General features: G+C 41.2%; 1 protein-coding gene across 1 annotated transcript in view; it reads left to right on the top strand.

The window, feature by feature from the left end:
• Positions 1-938: 938 nt before the first annotated feature.
• SPAG6 (sperm associated antigen 6) overlaps positions 939-16,492 on the top strand; it is a 34,085-nt gene continuing 18,531 nt past the window's right edge. Inside the window, exons 1-4 of the mRNA XM_058831971.1 lie at positions 939-1,022; positions 1,130-1,225; positions 11,859-12,025; positions 15,489-15,672. Coding sequence (XP_058687954.1) covers positions 998-1,022; positions 1,130-1,225; positions 11,859-12,025; positions 15,489-15,672 — 472 coding nt within the window. The 5' untranslated portion in view covers positions 939-997. The remainder of the gene's footprint in view (positions 1,023-1,129; positions 1,226-11,858; positions 12,026-15,488; positions 15,673-16,492) is intronic.

The following is a 16,492-nucleotide window of genomic DNA, read 5'->3' as shown; positions in this document are numbered from 1 at the left end:
CGGTGGTGAGAAAGGAAAGAAAAAACTAAAATCAAAGAACGCCACATTCCGAAGAATAAAGACGCGGCGGGGGGCGAGCAGCTTTGAGCTGCCCTTATTTTTCCTTTTTAATCTTTATTTTCCCTCCGTACCCAGGGAGCGGAGGAAAGAGGGAGCAGGTAGAACCCAGAGGACCTGCCGGGAGATGCGCTGGATTTCGCTAGAGCGGCGAGGCTCTCCCTATCTGCCCACGTCGCCCTTGGCAAGTTGCGCAGCAGCGGAGCGGGACGAAGGACGCTCCCTCGGGGGAGCAGCGCATCCCACCGGTGCGCACTGGCGGGGCGGCCGCGGCGCCGCTCCCAAATGCCAGCGGGGGCGGGCAGGCCCCGGCCCGGCCGTCCGACATTTCCCCGCCAGCCTCGGCTGCGCGGGACTCGGCGACTCCATGCGCTGAGCCCGGCACCGTCCCGCGGGCGCTGCGCGTTCCCTGCCCGTCTCCATCCTTCCCCGGCGCTCCCGAGAGAGCCAGCTGTCTGCCGGTGAGAGGTGAGTGCGCACAGTCGCTGTACACGTTCTCATGTCACGTCGTGTTGATACACCCGCACGGGTGCTGTGCCGTGTGTGTGCTACAGACGTGATACAGCGGCGGTCCGCTCTCCGCGGAGCTGCCTGTCCGCACAGCCCCACCAACCTCTGTTGGTGCCGATACCCACACCTGTACCGGCGGGGAGCATGTGACACACGTGTGCGACCCGCCGCCAGCCGAGCACAGCCCGCCGGGCACAGCCCGCTGGGCACAGCCCGCCGGGCCGCCGCTCGTCCCGTCCCGTCCCGTCCCGTCCCCGCGGGCACGGCCCGAGCGCGGCGCGCGGAACCCCGCGGGGCGGAGCGGCGGCGGGCGGGCGCGTGACGTCATGACACAGGCCCCGCCCCCACGGCTCCGCTTCCGCCCGGTTGCCGGGGAGACGCGTCCACAGCGCGGAAATCTCCGCGAGCGCGGAGCCCGCCCGGCGCCGCCATGAGCCAGCGGCAGGTCCTGCAAGGTAGGCTGGGCCGGGGGAGCGGGGCCGGGGGAGCGGGGCCGGGGGAGCGGGGCTGGCGCGGGGCTCGCCCGCCCGCTGACCCCGCGCTCCGGCGCTGCCGCCCGCAGTGTTCGAGCAGTACCAGCGCGCCCGGTCGCAGTTCGCGCAGGCGGTGGCCGACCTCGCCGCCCGCCCGCAGAGCATCGACACTCTCCAAAGTGCAGGTACGCGGGAGCCCGCGGGGTTTTGCGCGTCCCGGGGCGGGGGCACCGCGGAGCAGCCGCGGCCTTTCCCTGTTGGTGTTTTTTTATCTCACTTCTCCCCCATTGTCCGCTCGGTTTCCGGAGGTCTTTTTCCAGTAGGACTTGCCCCCCCCCCCCCCCCCCCACTTGCCGAGTCTCCCTGGTTGCGGTGGGAAAGTAAATTGCGCTGGTCGGCTGCGGGCGGCTGCCCCGCGTGCCTGTGCTGGGGTGGATGTCTCTGGCTGAGACCTCCAGTTTATTCCAAGGAAAAATACTCAGTATAATCCTTTTTAGAACTTACTTCCTCCCTGTTCCGATATAGCTTTATATAAAGTACAGAAACTGGAGTTCTCGATGAAGCCAGCATTAACTTGCCAAGGAAATTTTTCTTTATTTTAGAATTTTAAAAAATTATACTGGCTTTACAAGAGTTGTTCCTAAATTCTTCTTTCTGCCGACAGATTGGCTCAGTTTAGGAGGGATTTGCTTTTGTTATATTGCTGTCATGGGATGTCATGAACCAAATTGAACATTTTTAGAAAGAGGAGCTGCGGGAGCAGTTCTACCAGCTGTTGTGCTGCTGGCATCTGGCAGACCCACTCTGCTCAGCCAAAGTTCCTGAGCTTAAAAGAGGAAAAAGAAGTGCCTGGTAATTGATTACCTGAATGACAGTTTGAAAACGTGCTATAGATCAGCGGTTGGTTTGCCATGTGGTATTCATGAACTGATTATGTTTTGGTGTGTCTTGATTTTGTTCTTAATACTTGTTTCCCAGATCTAATAAAACTATCAGTCTTTTATTAAATACAATGACATCTAACAAGCAAATTAAAAAGAAAACAAATGGTGTAAATATTTACAACTGTCTTTTATTGTATTTACAATCGTTAATTAAAATTGTTTTTTTAAAAATTTATCACTTAAATTCTTGCTATCTAAACATTTCATTATGGGAATGACATGTTGACACCAGGCCTTTTGTATTACCTTGCTGTGGCTCTTGATTTTTTTGTTTTGTTTTCCATCTTTTAGTGAGTTAATGCCACTGGGGTAGTTTATACAAGTGATCTCTGTTTGCCAAAGGGACATCTTGGCTGTAGGAATAATTTATGCCTCATTTGTATGAAGAGGTCCTTCTGTGTCCTTTTACAGTCCTGGTCTTAGCAGCTCCCAGAGAGAGATACCAGATAGGCAGGCTTCTTATGGCTCAGCTTTTTAAAAATGCAGAAAGTTTCAATTTTAAGAAAGCAATCAAAGTGCCAAGCTAATTTTAATTGAACTGTATTTCTTTTCAAAATAACTATTTTGATGTAATCTGGTTGGTAACTTTACCTCAGAACTGATTTGTTGCTTGTGCAGAACAAATAATAGGTTCAGAGGCCTGAAAGTTTCTTCTGCACACAGCTGGTCTGAAGGTTAAATTTGCAAGGATCAGGCTCTGGGTAGTATTGTGGAAACATGTATTTGTGTAGATTATCGTACTGGGCTGTTTCTGGTCATGAGCTGCTTTTCCACAAGCTTTAGTTTTTCAGATGCTGGACAAGAGAGGAATGCATGCAGATATGACTGCTACAATTTATTTGGATGGCCCACAGAAATTTTACCATCTTTCTCACCTGTGCCTTTAAAAATACTTCATAGTTATATAATTGCAATGAGAGCTGTTCATTTTGGCCTTTTCTGGGTGTGCTAGATACAAGTTTAAAAATCTCCTCCTAAATTATGTGTTATTGTTTTTCTTCAACACCTCCCACCAAATAAAATTGGTCCTTTTATTAAAACAAATATTTTGGGACATTGCTGTCTAGCAGATAATTGGTGTGCCTTTTATGGTCTTAATCTAGTGAGTGCTGGAGCAATGATTTAAGAAAGATGACTGTCTATATGTATCTCTGTATAAATCTGTATTTAAAAGGGTTTGGGGCTTGTTTCTTATTCTGGTGAATAAGAATTCTTGCCATCCCTTATGGCGATCACTGTTTTAAGAACATGAGAAAAGTCATTGCCCACTGTCATTTTACATTAGCTGTAGGAATCAGGGGCACCTTGCAGGGTTCTTTGGTTGGATCTCAAAAGTTGTCAGGGTTTAGTATCTTTCTGGCAAAAGCAGAAAGCAAGATTGCAGTGACTTGAATTTGAACTAAATTAAATCCTTAACATGTACTGTCATGTACTCTTGTATTAATGGCCTCAGTTTATATTCCTGGAATAAGAATGAAAGATGAGTACTCAAGGAATAAAGCATCTGATCCAGTTTTAGAAGTCTTTTTGATAAATACTTAACATCTTATAAGGAAAATAAAGTTTGAGACTTAAAAAAACTAGTTTGAGACCTTATTCTTTGTGGAGGTGTCTCTGGACACCATTCTAACACCATGAAATATGGAAGTGTGGAAAATGTAATTCTTTACTACCCTTTAAGCCCTGCTTCTGTGGTGTTAAACTGGGTACAAGCAGTGGTATTGCTGCACATTCAGAGCCTGCAGCCTGGAGGGAGCAAGCAGCCGGGATTATAGGCACAAGTTCCTCATACTGCCTTGACTGTTGAGAAACCTTAAGGTACTATTGTTGTGGAAACTTCTGTGTAAGGAAAACTGGTGGGAAGCTGAAAAGAAAGCCCACCTTTTCTTAAGGCATCTGAATTCTGAAGCTTCTGTATTTCATCAAGTTCTGGAGCTGTTTTTCCCACTGGGCAGAAATCTCAAAGATGTTGTAACCAGGGAACTGGAATCTGGCCCTGGGCTTTGGCACATTTGCATGGCACTGGCTCTTTCCTGGTCAAGAATGTCCTGGGGGGTTAGTGTCTGGGAGATAAACAGCTTTCTGGTGGCAAGGAAGTGCAAGGAATGATCAGAGAGATTCTTTTATTGGAACTTATTCCTGTGTGTTTTCCAGCTCTCTGATTTGCTTTGGTGAAGTTGTTCCTTGTGATTAAATACTACCATGAATAATTGCAGGATTTGTCATTTGAGTGTTTAATTAGTTGATACTTGAGGAGAAAAGCCTGCTCCAAAACTCCTATGCGTTTTCCATTTAGCAAATATACACGTGAAACAATGACATACATTTTATCAAATCTTGTTTCTTGAGGGCTGCTGACTAATGGGTGAAGCTACTTTGGTAGTAATGACTTTAAATATACTCTTTAAAAATAAAACTATTAATTTGGCAGCTACTGCTTATGAAGTTTGGTACTGGAATGCATTATTCAGCTCCACACCCTTCATCGTTCCAAAATTCAAAATCCCAGAACCAGGCTATTTTCAGTTATAATGGCAGATGAACTTGAGCTCTTGTTCTCTGAAAACACTGAGATTTAGGCAGCTGTCTGTCTTTTAGAAGAGCTAGGTGAAAATCTGAAGTGCTTCTAGTATCTAGTATGTTTATAACAGTGGTAGTCACTGAAGGTCTAATTCTTAATTTTTTTCCTCGTGAAGTGCAGTGCTCTGTAATAAAGAACCCCTTTGAAATTGCATTTTGCTTTGATTTTTTTGGAGGCATTTACAATTCAGGATTAATACATATATCAGAATAATTGTTTCTGGGTATTAGTTTTTTGATTATTTGATTATTTTTTATTTATTTTTCTTGTGTTAGAACATGTGGTGATGAGAATGTTGCTTTAAATATGTGAGTTATTTAATGCTATCGTAATTAAGAAACAGTTTAGTCTTGCTACTTTGACTGTAAAGATATTATGGGATCAGCTCTTAACCCCTTTCTTGGAGCTAATCACATTCTTAAGTGTAATGACTGTGGAAGTAATGGGAGAAGCTGAGTATGGAACATGGGAAAACAGATCTGTGTGCTACAGGGGCCCTGCACACCTGCCTTCCCTTCACATTGCTGCTGGGGTATTTTATCATCTCAGGAAGATAGCTTCAACTGCTGTTCCTCTACCTTGTGGACTTGCTGGCCAGTCTGCAGGGCTCCAGGAAAATTCCAAAGTGTCACTGTAAATGAAGATCCTCTCCCAGTGAATCTCTTCCAACTGCTCCCACTCCATCAGCCCACAGCCCTGAGCCCAGGTCTCCCTTCCATTCTGCTTGGTATCAAGCTGCTTCTCAGGCTTTGTACTCCAGTCCTGAGCCCTCTCTTCTGTTTTTACATCTGGGCTTTTTCTCTGTACCTGTTCCACACAACACATGCTGGCAAGAGCTAAAGCCTGGAGGCAGTGCTTATCTAAATCAGACTAGGGCTTCACCAGCAGCCTCTCCTGTTTCGTGGTCTGTTTTTCTGTAGGTAAAGGGTGATGTCATCAGTGTTGGTTCTTTGCTGGCTCCAGACCTATTCCACTGGTGACAGGTTTTAAAAGCTATATTTCTGAATCTCTGGATTGGTTTTAGGAGCCTTTTTTTTTTTTTTTTAAGAAAATGCTGTTCAAATTGATTTCCCTCCTCTAGTTACATTGAGTCTTTTTGCCCATGCTTTTCTCAACTTTTCATTCTGATGTATGTATTTTAAATGTACTGGTTTTGAATATGACAGCTGGACACTTGGCCTTGTGTAATCAGAACTAGACCCTGGGAAGGGATTTTAGCATATAATTCCATATGTTATATAATATTAAAGAACATGATCTGATAGCACTGTGCTCAGTAGAAAGCCTGGAAGCAGTTGGATCTTGCAAGTGGATATGCATGGACACTCCAGTGCCCTCAGTTTGCCAGTTTTAACACTGGAGTTTATGTACCCTCTTTCGTAAAGGATACACACAGCTTTGGGTTTCTTTTTTGGTTGGTTGTTTTGTTGTTTTTGTTTGTTTTGGTTTTGTGTTTTCTAAAAATTATTTTTGTTTTGAGTTAAAAGCTTTACTGAGCTTTAGCAGCAGGAGAAGTGGGAGAGTGTGGCATAAAAGACAAAAGGCTGCCTTTGCAGTTGTAGTGGATCAGGTGCAGAGAGTGGCTTTCCCAAAGGCTTGATGACATTGTGGTGCCTGATGAAGGGAAGAAGGAGGCTGGAGGAAAGTACAAGAGAGATGACAGAGAAGGAGAAAATAAATGCAGCTAAGGCTGGAGGATTGACTGTTTTTATAACTCAATCAAGTGAAAGCTCAGCTGTTCCAGGATACCTCCTCTTCTTAGTCTCTTGGCCTGTCTGGAGATTTGCAAGTAAGATGTCAAAACCAGAATTTTTTAGAAACTTTAGTCTCAACAAGTGGACATTAAAAAGAAGCAGCTCCTTGTGGCTACCTTGGTTTTGGTGTGTCTGTGCACAATTGCATGGTGGCCACTAACAGCCTTGTAAGGGGTATTTTCAGAAATTTGTCCTCTTGTAACAGGATTAGTTCTGCTTCATTAATGCAGAAACAGGGCCTGGCATCTAAGGAGGAGAAACTTACTGTTCCTCAATCCTTCAGGAATCTTCAGTGATACTGTCAAACTGAATCTGCGTTATGTCCCATACCATCTGGTTGTTACTGTATGAATTACTTGATCAGCCAGAGTCTCTGTAACCAAACTCTATATTCCCTCTGATCTCTAAAGGATGGTAGTTGTGCTGGGTGTGGAACTGTCGCAGGGGAGAGTCCTTTCTTGTGATGAGTCACACTTGAGGAGTATGTACTTGAGACTTGCACACTCTGCTCTCTCTGGAAGAGGCTGTGTCAAGACAAGCGAGTGTGAAAATTCTCTCTCACTGCTCTTCTGGAAAATTTGTTATAAGTAGGAGATTTTAAACCTACTGCTATGCAGCTCCTAGAGAAAGGTAGTCGAAGATAGGCTGTTGGGGTGAAGCAGAAATAAATTTTCATTTTATTTCCTTGTTAAGTCAGCTGAATTCAACATGAGGAACTTTGAAAAATCAATCTGTTATGATGAATATTTGAGTCCTAATGTTAGCTCTGTGAATGTTCTAAATGTATCAGGTAGTGCACAAAAGTGAGAAGATGTTATCTTGGTTCAAAGCATAAATTAGAAGGACAGCATCTTCAAGACAAGAGTGTGTCCAGAGACAACAGTAGTGTAGAATTTTTTCCACATTTTAATACAGAAATTATTTTTTTCTTTAAGGAAGGAAGATAAGGTAGTAGCAGTCATATTCAGATGCAGAAATGGAAAGAATTTCCAGTATAGTGATGTTACTCTGATTTGTAACTAGTCAAGTTTAACAATGATTTGATGGGCATGGGAGGAGGGTAGAAGTATTTTGCATGAATTCCATGTTGTTTTCCCCAAAAAATCAAAATGGCCAAGCAAAGATTCCTATCTCCAGAACAGCAGCTGATTCTTTGCTACAGAAACTTAGAATGAAAAAAATTTGGAACCTGCTGCTGCCCTGAGTGATTTTTTTTGTCTGTTTTCCAGATAGGCAGCAGCCAGCACTTTTGGTTGCTAAAGGAAAGTACATCAGGCCTGTGTGTAACAGCTCCACTTGAGAAGTGTGTGTTAAGAGTGATTCAGCTTCTAAAGTGTGTCACTCTTTGGAACAAATTAGAGTGGGAAACTGAGGATAGAAAGGGGAATCATTCCTTGCTCAATGTCAGTCAAGGTTCTGTGATGCAAGAGAGAATATTTGGCAGTAATTCTCTGTTACTCAGTTTCTGAGTGCTAGTGGGAACTCTTCCAAAATAAATCTAGTCCAATAGTCTAAGCGCCTTATTTTGTAGTTTACTTTCTGTGTGGTTGCTTTTGAATTAGAGTTAATGAATTTCCTACTTCTGTCACAACAGACTTATTTAGAAGAAGACCAAAGAGTTCTAAAGTTTTCAGCAACAAGACACTGCTACTCTATGATCTGTATGGCCCTGTTCACTTGAGTGAATGATCAAGATAAAAGGAAGTTGTTGGAAGGTTCTTGCCTATTTTACTGCTCTAAGTAATGTTAAATGCATTTGAATTTAATTAAAAATGCTGATAGGAATCCTGGCTTGGACCTCTTCGGAGGAGTAGACTGCTGTAAACAGGATAGATGAAAGGAAGAGATCAAATAGAGGAGGTCACCAAATACAGCTGTCTGGAACAAAGAGCTGGGTTGGGCCCAGTGCAGGAAAGCCTCATCCTGTGTCAAGCACATCTGTCCTTTACAGCACTATGTTCAAAAGTCATAGAAGAAAAAGTTAGATATCTTGACTTTCCTATAGGTGTTTTAGTGGAGATTGTAGAATTTCTATGTAGCTGTTTTCACACTCTCAGAATTAATTATTTTTTTTCCTAAGTGCTGTAAAGAAGGAAATACTCGGTTTGTTGAAGATACGGAAATGATGTCAATGGTAAACTCCTCAAGGAGTTGGTCTTGCAGAGTAATTGGAGGTGATGGAAAGCATATTAACACTGAGAAACAAAGTTTTAAGAGAAGGTGGAGAGTAGAGGTAAAAGCTTTTAATTATGTTCAATGCACAGGCATAGTCTAGTCCTATATATACTTCTCTCAATTCTCAGTTAATTTGATGTGAATATAAAGCTTGTGTCATACCAGGAACTGCTTATTCTTTGTCTTGTTTCTCCAAACCCCATTCCATTATAATTACTTGTCCACTTTAATTCGTTTCAATATAATTATTTGTCACTGTCTCTTCTTACATTTAAACACTACTTTAAGAAAATCCAGTCCTACAGAGGACCAGCACAGTTGCTGTTATTTCTAAACCTGGGGTTTTTTCTAACCCTGTTGTAACATTTTGTGTTCTTTCTTCAAACAGTAACTCCCATTTAATTTTTCATCTCTTTCCTCACTATAAGTTGTACCAGCTAAAGTAATTCAAAGTAGAATATTTTGTGCTGATGCTTGAATACCATCATCAAACTTTACATGGTTTATACTTTCATGAAATGAAAGGCATTGGTCATGGGGAGCCATGTTGCTTGGAAGCATTTTCAGATTGGAGGTTTTAGGCTGTTCCAAAAGTGAAAGCTGTATCAGCTATCTTGAAAATACAAAATCTCACTTTTGGAACAACTCAAAGCATATATATGTACGTAAATCTTGTTAAATGTGGTTTTACATTTTTTGCAGTGGGTAGGTATGTCATAAAGGTCAGAAATGTGTCACACAGTCTGGACCTAGCTCCTGGGTAAAGTGATTCTCATCTCTTTAAATTTCACTTGATTTGAGATCATCAGAATTTAACAGATGTCTGACACATCCTGGTTTAATGTCCCAGCCTTCAGACTCTTGGCTTTTTTAGGGTCAGGACACTGCATGCTGAAGTACTCCTTTCCTTCTCCGCCAGCCACTTCTGACAGGCTCTTTTACATCAGTAAAATTATTTTTCCCCCTTTCTTTTTAAATTTTCTATTTATTTAATAATCTTATTTTCTTATTATCTCAAGTCAAGTGATATCTGTACAGTAGATACAAGTGTACTTCTAACTGTTTCAGCTTCACTGAAATACCTTCAATGTACATCGTAAGAACAGTGTAAGGTCTCCTAAGGAATTTCAGCAGCTGTTTGACCATGCAACTGATGTTAGAGGGAAGGACAGGAAAATACCCTCCCACGGAGGGTGTGGATGACTGGCTAGAAGATAACAGATGATACATGGCATTGGCCCCAACTCATATGTTTATTTTTACTTCTAATTTTTCATATAAGGTATTTAGTGGTTTTTGATATGAAGCATAACTTGCTAACGAGTCTATACCTCCTATTGAGAGTTCATGAGAAGATGTCAGTATGATGACCACATTCTGAAGTAGTGACTTCTGCAAAGTGCTAAATGAATTCACATTGATCTTACAATACTGGAGGATCTATCTTTTGTCATTTGGTACACAGGAGGCCTCTTTCAGCTCCCAGTGGCTTTAACAGAAAGCTGCGCGGGCCTCAGCTATATTACAGACCTGTTTCCATAGGTTCAGTTCACTTTTCTGCTTTTGTTACGTGTCCCCCTGACACCTGTGTTACTTTGTCTTGTGAACATGCTAGGAGGCTGTACCTCTCATGCCAGTGAAGCTTTTGTCCAGATTACTGACCTTCCTAGAAATTTGTTAGTGGATAGCATGGCCTTCATGGTTAGTTTTTTGTGTCCTCCTTCCCGGCCCCTTCAGAGCCATGTATAGATGATTTGGCCATTTTCTTCTTGCTGGGAGCAATTTGGTTTTGGTGTAAAACAAAGGCGAGAATTTTACCGCTGCTCTACTTATTTTTTTTTTCTTTTTAGGGGAAGAAGTATGCTACAGGTGTAACTTGTTATAGCCTCCATCCCTCGGGACTATTCCTTGCTCTGAGGTCCTCAGCTTTTCCTTGTCATGGAATACCTGTTGTACACCTGTGTGTTTGTTGCTTGCCATTAGGCAAGGTCTTCCTGTTGGAGCACTGTCACACCAGAAGGCCTTTGTTCAGTGCTAATAACCATACAAGCCCTTGAGAAGGCAAGTCTTGCTTTCTTTCACTGTTGCTCAACTAGATCTTTATATTTGTAGAAAAATTTAGTGGAAAGCGCTGAGAGAGCTGATATGAAGATACCTGTAGCTCTGAGTGTTCGTTGTTCTGTTGTAACACATCTCCGTTTTCAGAGATCTCTGCTTTCTGGCTAAGGTGTAAAGCTCCAGAATGTCAATTCATGGAGCTGGCTGCTACAGGGACAGCACATTTAAAGAATTACAATACAAGTAATTTTCCCTTCCCAGACCTTATGAATCACATTCTTTATATAACCATTTGGATCTCATTTCTATCCCTACTGAAGAGTCGTAGTTTGACAGGAAGAACTTCCACACATAGATTGGTCATCTTTGATCATCTTTGTTCCCCTTCACTGAATCTTTTCCAGTTCTATTCTAGTGGAGGATATTCAATGTAGTATAGTGATGCTTTAGCCTCTACCCCTTTCCAAATAATCCTGAGCACTATGTGTACTTCTGCAGGTAAAGTTTCTTCTCTACTACGGAGCAAGAGCTGGGATCTCTATGGAACTGTCTGTTCTAACATTGAGATTTTTCTTCTAGTTGGTAATAATCTGTTTGGGGTCCATCGCTACATATGTGAAATTGGAGTTGGGTTTTCTGCATGAGGTCCATTTCACTTGCTATTTTGTTATCCAGTCATTCAGTTTGTAGTTTCTTAGAGTTTCCCTTGCTGCTACTTTCATGTTTTTTATGCTTAGCTGATACACTGTGAACTCATCAGTGAAAACAGATCATAAATAATAACATGATAAGAAAATCTACAACTCTTCTATCTCGAGTGTAATGTATTATGGATATTGGTCTTCAGTCATTGCTTATAACAGATGAAATGTAATTTGGTGTAATTCAATGTAGAGGTTCTGCTAGCGTGATGAATGAGGGACATGCCAATGTCTTCTCACCAGGATCTCCAGATGGAGTTTCCTGTGCACATGGTAGCATATACATTTTATGTATGTTTGAATATAATTTAGTTTCTTGTGTAAACTTTAAGATGTATTTTGTAGACATTTGCATACACCTTATTTCTACATGTGACTTTTTTTTTATATTTCAGAATTGTTTTGTACCTGTGAGAAGTGGGCAGAAATATTGCTGTACATCAGCAGTGCTATCCAAGTGCCAACTTAATTTCAGCGGAACACCTGGATTTCCTACATGTTCTTATTCCCTGGAACAGTAATTTAATAGGTTTTTATGAGTAAAGGCAAATGTTAGAAAAACTTATGCTTATCAAATCGGCTTTTGTCTTCTTGCTGCAACTCAGGTGTAGTGTGTTTGCTGAGACCTCTTTTGATGGATGTCATCCCAAGTATTCGACAGACCAGTGCCTTGGCTCTTGGGAGACTTGGTGATTATGATGTGAAGCTGGCAGAGGCAATTGTGAAGGCAGGCATTCTTCCACAGCTCATATGTTCATTGCCTGAGGAGAATGTAAGGCATGATTGTTCTCTTAAGTAACATTTTTAAAAACTGTTATACAGGGAAAGGGAATTCTTTATGTATCAGCATCTGCTGTTATTCTAATAAGACATTAAATGTATTGAAGTCAGAGCTTCATGTAGGTTTAAATCCCTGAGAGATCACTGTGTACTGTATGCCTAAGTTTGACTTCAAATAAGCTTGACTTTAAAATACTGTATTATCCTTTAATGCACTATAGGAAATACGTTCATTGCACTGTAACGTTTTTAAAATGTTGAGTGATACTTTGTAAAAGGTCCCCCTTCAAAAAGGAGACAGTTTGGAAGCAGTGGTGATAATTGACTAGGTTTTGTTTGTAATACCAGGCACGTGTAAAATACATATAAAACCCCTGAATTCTGTACAGAAATACTTAGTATCTCCAAACGCAGGCCTATGAAAATCTGTAGCATGAGGAAAAACAAACCTCTGACACAGGAAAATATATGGAAAGGTTTTCATCTTCGTATTTGTCAAAACCAAGCAAAGTACAGTCACAACTGCAATGCAAATAAATCTGTTGGTCTCTTTCACTCCCTTCCTCACATTTTTCTTCAAGATCTCTGTCTCTTTCAGCTTTGATTTTTCGAATGATGCTGGCCTAGATTAACAAAAATACCTTCATGTAAGGTTCCTAATAGCTAGAAACTGACAGCTGAAGAGTGTAGTGCACTGATATCACAACCATACTTATGTGGCAGCTTTGACTTAAGAAAAGTAGATTTTCAATGGAAATATAATTTGGAAAACCATATATTTTAATTTTCAACCTTTTGAGGAAAACAGAGATGTAAATGTACTCATTGCATATTTTTTGTGCATATAGAATCATTGCCTATACTATTAAAATTGAAAAAGAAAACGCTAAAGAAAAACTTTGATGGCAAGATACTGGTGTAGTATGAAAAGAACATAAAGATTTTAATTAGACAAGGTTATAAACATTTTGGTTATTTTATTTCTATTTTAAGGGAAGATGTGGGACAAAACTCTACCCACTGTTGGTTTGGAAACTACCCCCCTGCTACATTAGCACCCCCTCACTAAATTAGCTCAAGTACCCTGAGATAGAGTAATTAGGAGAAGCAAATGCAGGACTTGTGTGAAGTCGTGGAAATGCCTTGGTGACTGAGGGCATGTGAAGGAAACTCATGCAGTTCATGCAGAGTTTAGCAAGCAGACAGTTTGTCACTTCCCACAGGCAAAAAAGCCTTTTCCATTCCACTCACTTTCAGTGTATCAACATCTGTATTTAAGGATGAGATTCTTTGAGCACACAGTGGATGCTATTTCTACTGATTTATGGGAACAGTCACAGGGTAATGTCCCAGATCAATGTTTTATCAATTAAATGGAGCAAAATTCAGTTTTACAGCATATTCTGACTATGCCTGTGAATGTGATTTGTTTGAAAAGAATGTGTTTTGAATAATGAAAACAAAGAAGTGTTTTTCTTTGCCAGGGGCATAATTAATTAATAGAAACAACATACCCATATTTGTACAGACATAGACTTATGTAAACATATATGGCTCCATTGAGTTCAGCAAAACTTACAGTAACTTACATTATCTAAGGATTTGACCTGACCTAAGCATTTGTCTGTACTGTTTCCCTTAAATTCTCTTCCCCCTGAATGAAGTCTAATGCTTTGCTTGTAAATGATGTTTAATGTACCTACTTGTAGACCTTAACTTAGAAAACTGTATTTTTGACGTAAAGGAATTATATCAGTACTGGTAAATTAAGGAAGGTAAGGGCATGTGTTGGAGCACTGAAAGATGACTGTGCTCGTTAATCAGTAGCATGCTCTCTGATGTGGTTTTAGCCAATGACAGCATCAAACTACTCAATGCTTGGACATTGTTTAAGGGGTAGCACAAGGCAAGAACAGGTTCCAGTAGCATAGATAAGGCCATTGTGCTTTGAGAAAAGAGTAGTTTAGGTGGATGGATGTGTTATACTGTGTCACCTTCCTTTAGGGCCAGGGAATGGGCCTGGGTACATTTTATTTCCTGGGGACCATTGCAGATACTGTTCTCTTGCCATATCTTAGTGCTTTAGATGAGGGTTTTGAAGGTGTTTGAGTACCTTACAGGATGCACAAAAGCACTCACGTGGCTCTTTGTTTTTCTGGACTTGATCCAGAAGGGATGTGGGCTTTGCATTGTTTAAATATTAGGTACCTTGAGAATAGGACTAGCACTGCAGAGTGCCTAGGCTCCTTGTGCAGAGCAGGGGAGAATCAAGCATCTTGGGATGAAATCAAAGCCAGCTGGCTTATGGAGAGAGCCCTCTAGAGCTTGTCCATAAGGGTCATCTGTCAATGCTCAGGCTGGAGAGCATACTCCAGGCACATAGGCATACCAGCAGGTTACTTGTGCCCCCATGAATCTTGCCCTTCATGAGGGAGGGGGACTGTCTTTAGCACAACATGGTTTTCTCTGGCCAGAGTACTTTAAGTGGGCTCTGGATTTTGAAAATGTAAGGCAGTAGAAGAAACTTAATTGTCAGCTTCCATATACTAGTTGCAGTTATAAAACTGCAGGAGGAGGCTGAAATGTGACTTTTTGAGGGAAGACTTAACTCTGCTTTTAGAAGAAATCACTGCTGCAGTTTATGTGGGAACCCCAAGCTGTGTGCAGCGTCATGTATTATATATACATACTGAAAACAATATTTGGTCCAGCACTGAGGGAGATGGGCAGAATTGAGACAGGAGGTAAGACTTCATGTGCCCTTATGACAAAAGGGCCAGGGTGCTTAGTCCTATTCAAAGTGAGCTTTTTCTGGACACAGGCAGGAGTAAAATTGGAGGCTGCTTGGTCAAAATAGAGGGTTATTCAGTATCAGGTGTTGGTGTGATGGGTTTTCAGTATCCTAGCTGTGGGTTTTAGGCAGTATTTAGGCATTTCAGGATTCAGATCCTAAACTCTTTTATTGGATCTAATTCTCTCTGTCTCAGTTTCCTGTTTGCTAATGTAAGTAGTGTTTTCTCATAGAGATGTTGTGAGGGTATCTATTTTAGAAAGTGTAAAACCTTGCAAGTGTTACAGATGGATAAAATTATTTTAGGAGCTTGCCCTGCATAACATGTGTAATCTGGTTAAATATGTTAAGAGTTAGTTTTTGCAGCTCTTGTTGTTCACTATTCACTTAAACAAACAGACTTACCTAGACTACTGTCTTTTTCCCATATCCTCTTAGCTCTCTCATTTTTTCTGTTTGTTTATGCACTTGCTGTAGATTTCATACGATGAGCTGTCCCAAAGAACTGTAAGTTCATTGTTTGTGTGGTGGCTAGTGGTCCTGATTTGGATCTGTATTGAGATATTACTGCTACTAAAAAAGTCTAATTTAGGCATGTCTGTATTATATTATGCTTTGAACTTCTTAATGTTAGTGAAAGTTTGTTTGTTTCTGATTTGTCTAGCGTTACTACAAGAAAACAGCTGCATTTGTGCTAAGAGCAATTGCTAAACATTCTCCACAACTAGCTCAGGCAATAGTTCAGTGTGGAGCGCTGGAAATGCTGGTGATTTGCTTGGAAGATTTTGACCCTGGAGTCAAAGAAAGTGCATCTTGGGCATTGGGGTATATTGCCCGACACAATCCAGGTAACAAGTTTCATGTGTATAATCTTTTAGCTTAATGTCATGTGATAATAATAATAAATGGTGTGATTTTGGTAAATAGAACAAGATGCTTTTTTTTCTCTACTGTTACAAAATTTTTAATTTTGGATAAAACCCTAGTGTAACTGTACCATTCCAACAATGCTGTACCAATCTGTGGGAGACTGGCATACCTGACACCAGCAGTGCCCAGGTATGGGGTGATTTAAGAGATGTTTGGCCTGTTGCCAGAAAAGGACATTACTTTATTCCTCTTCATGAAGAGATTTCTGAATCTTTATATATTGAGTAGGTGTTACTGCAGAACCAGGTTTCTTTTGCTCGGCATTAGTTCTTCTTTTATATACACAGTTGAATGGAGAAGCCTAGGGAGAAGCAAGTTTCATGCAGCTTACAGTAGTGTTTGCAGGATAAATAGGCCAAATTTATTGCACTATATTATCATTAGCCAGTGGACCACACTACTCTCTGAGAGTCAGGAATAGATCCTAGGAATCCAATATTGAGTAGTTCACTGCTGTCTCACAGGCAGTTGTATAACTCACTGGTGGTGTCATGTTCCTATTTAAAAGCTGATCCACGTGGTTGATAGTTCTTTTACCAGCTATTTATATAGTTCAAGTAAAAGTTTAGACTGTGAATGAAAGAACTGAGGGAAGAAAGTGCTAGCTGGAAGGGGTTGGAGAAATGGTTAGTGTTCGTACTGTTCAAAGTTAAACTAATTTTACTATCATAACATTAACTTATGGTTTTATATTTGGTTTTGGCTCTAAAATGTACACAGACTGATTCTGGAAATGAT

This window comes from Poecile atricapillus, chromosome 2, assembly GCF_030490865.1.
Source record: "Poecile atricapillus isolate bPoeAtr1 chromosome 2, bPoeAtr1.hap1, whole genome shotgun sequence".
Classification (NCBI taxonomy): domain Eukaryota; kingdom Metazoa; phylum Chordata; class Aves; order Passeriformes; family Paridae; genus Poecile; species Poecile atricapillus.
Note: the sequence above shows the minus strand (reverse complement) of the source record. Positions and strands in the feature narration are given on the sequence as shown.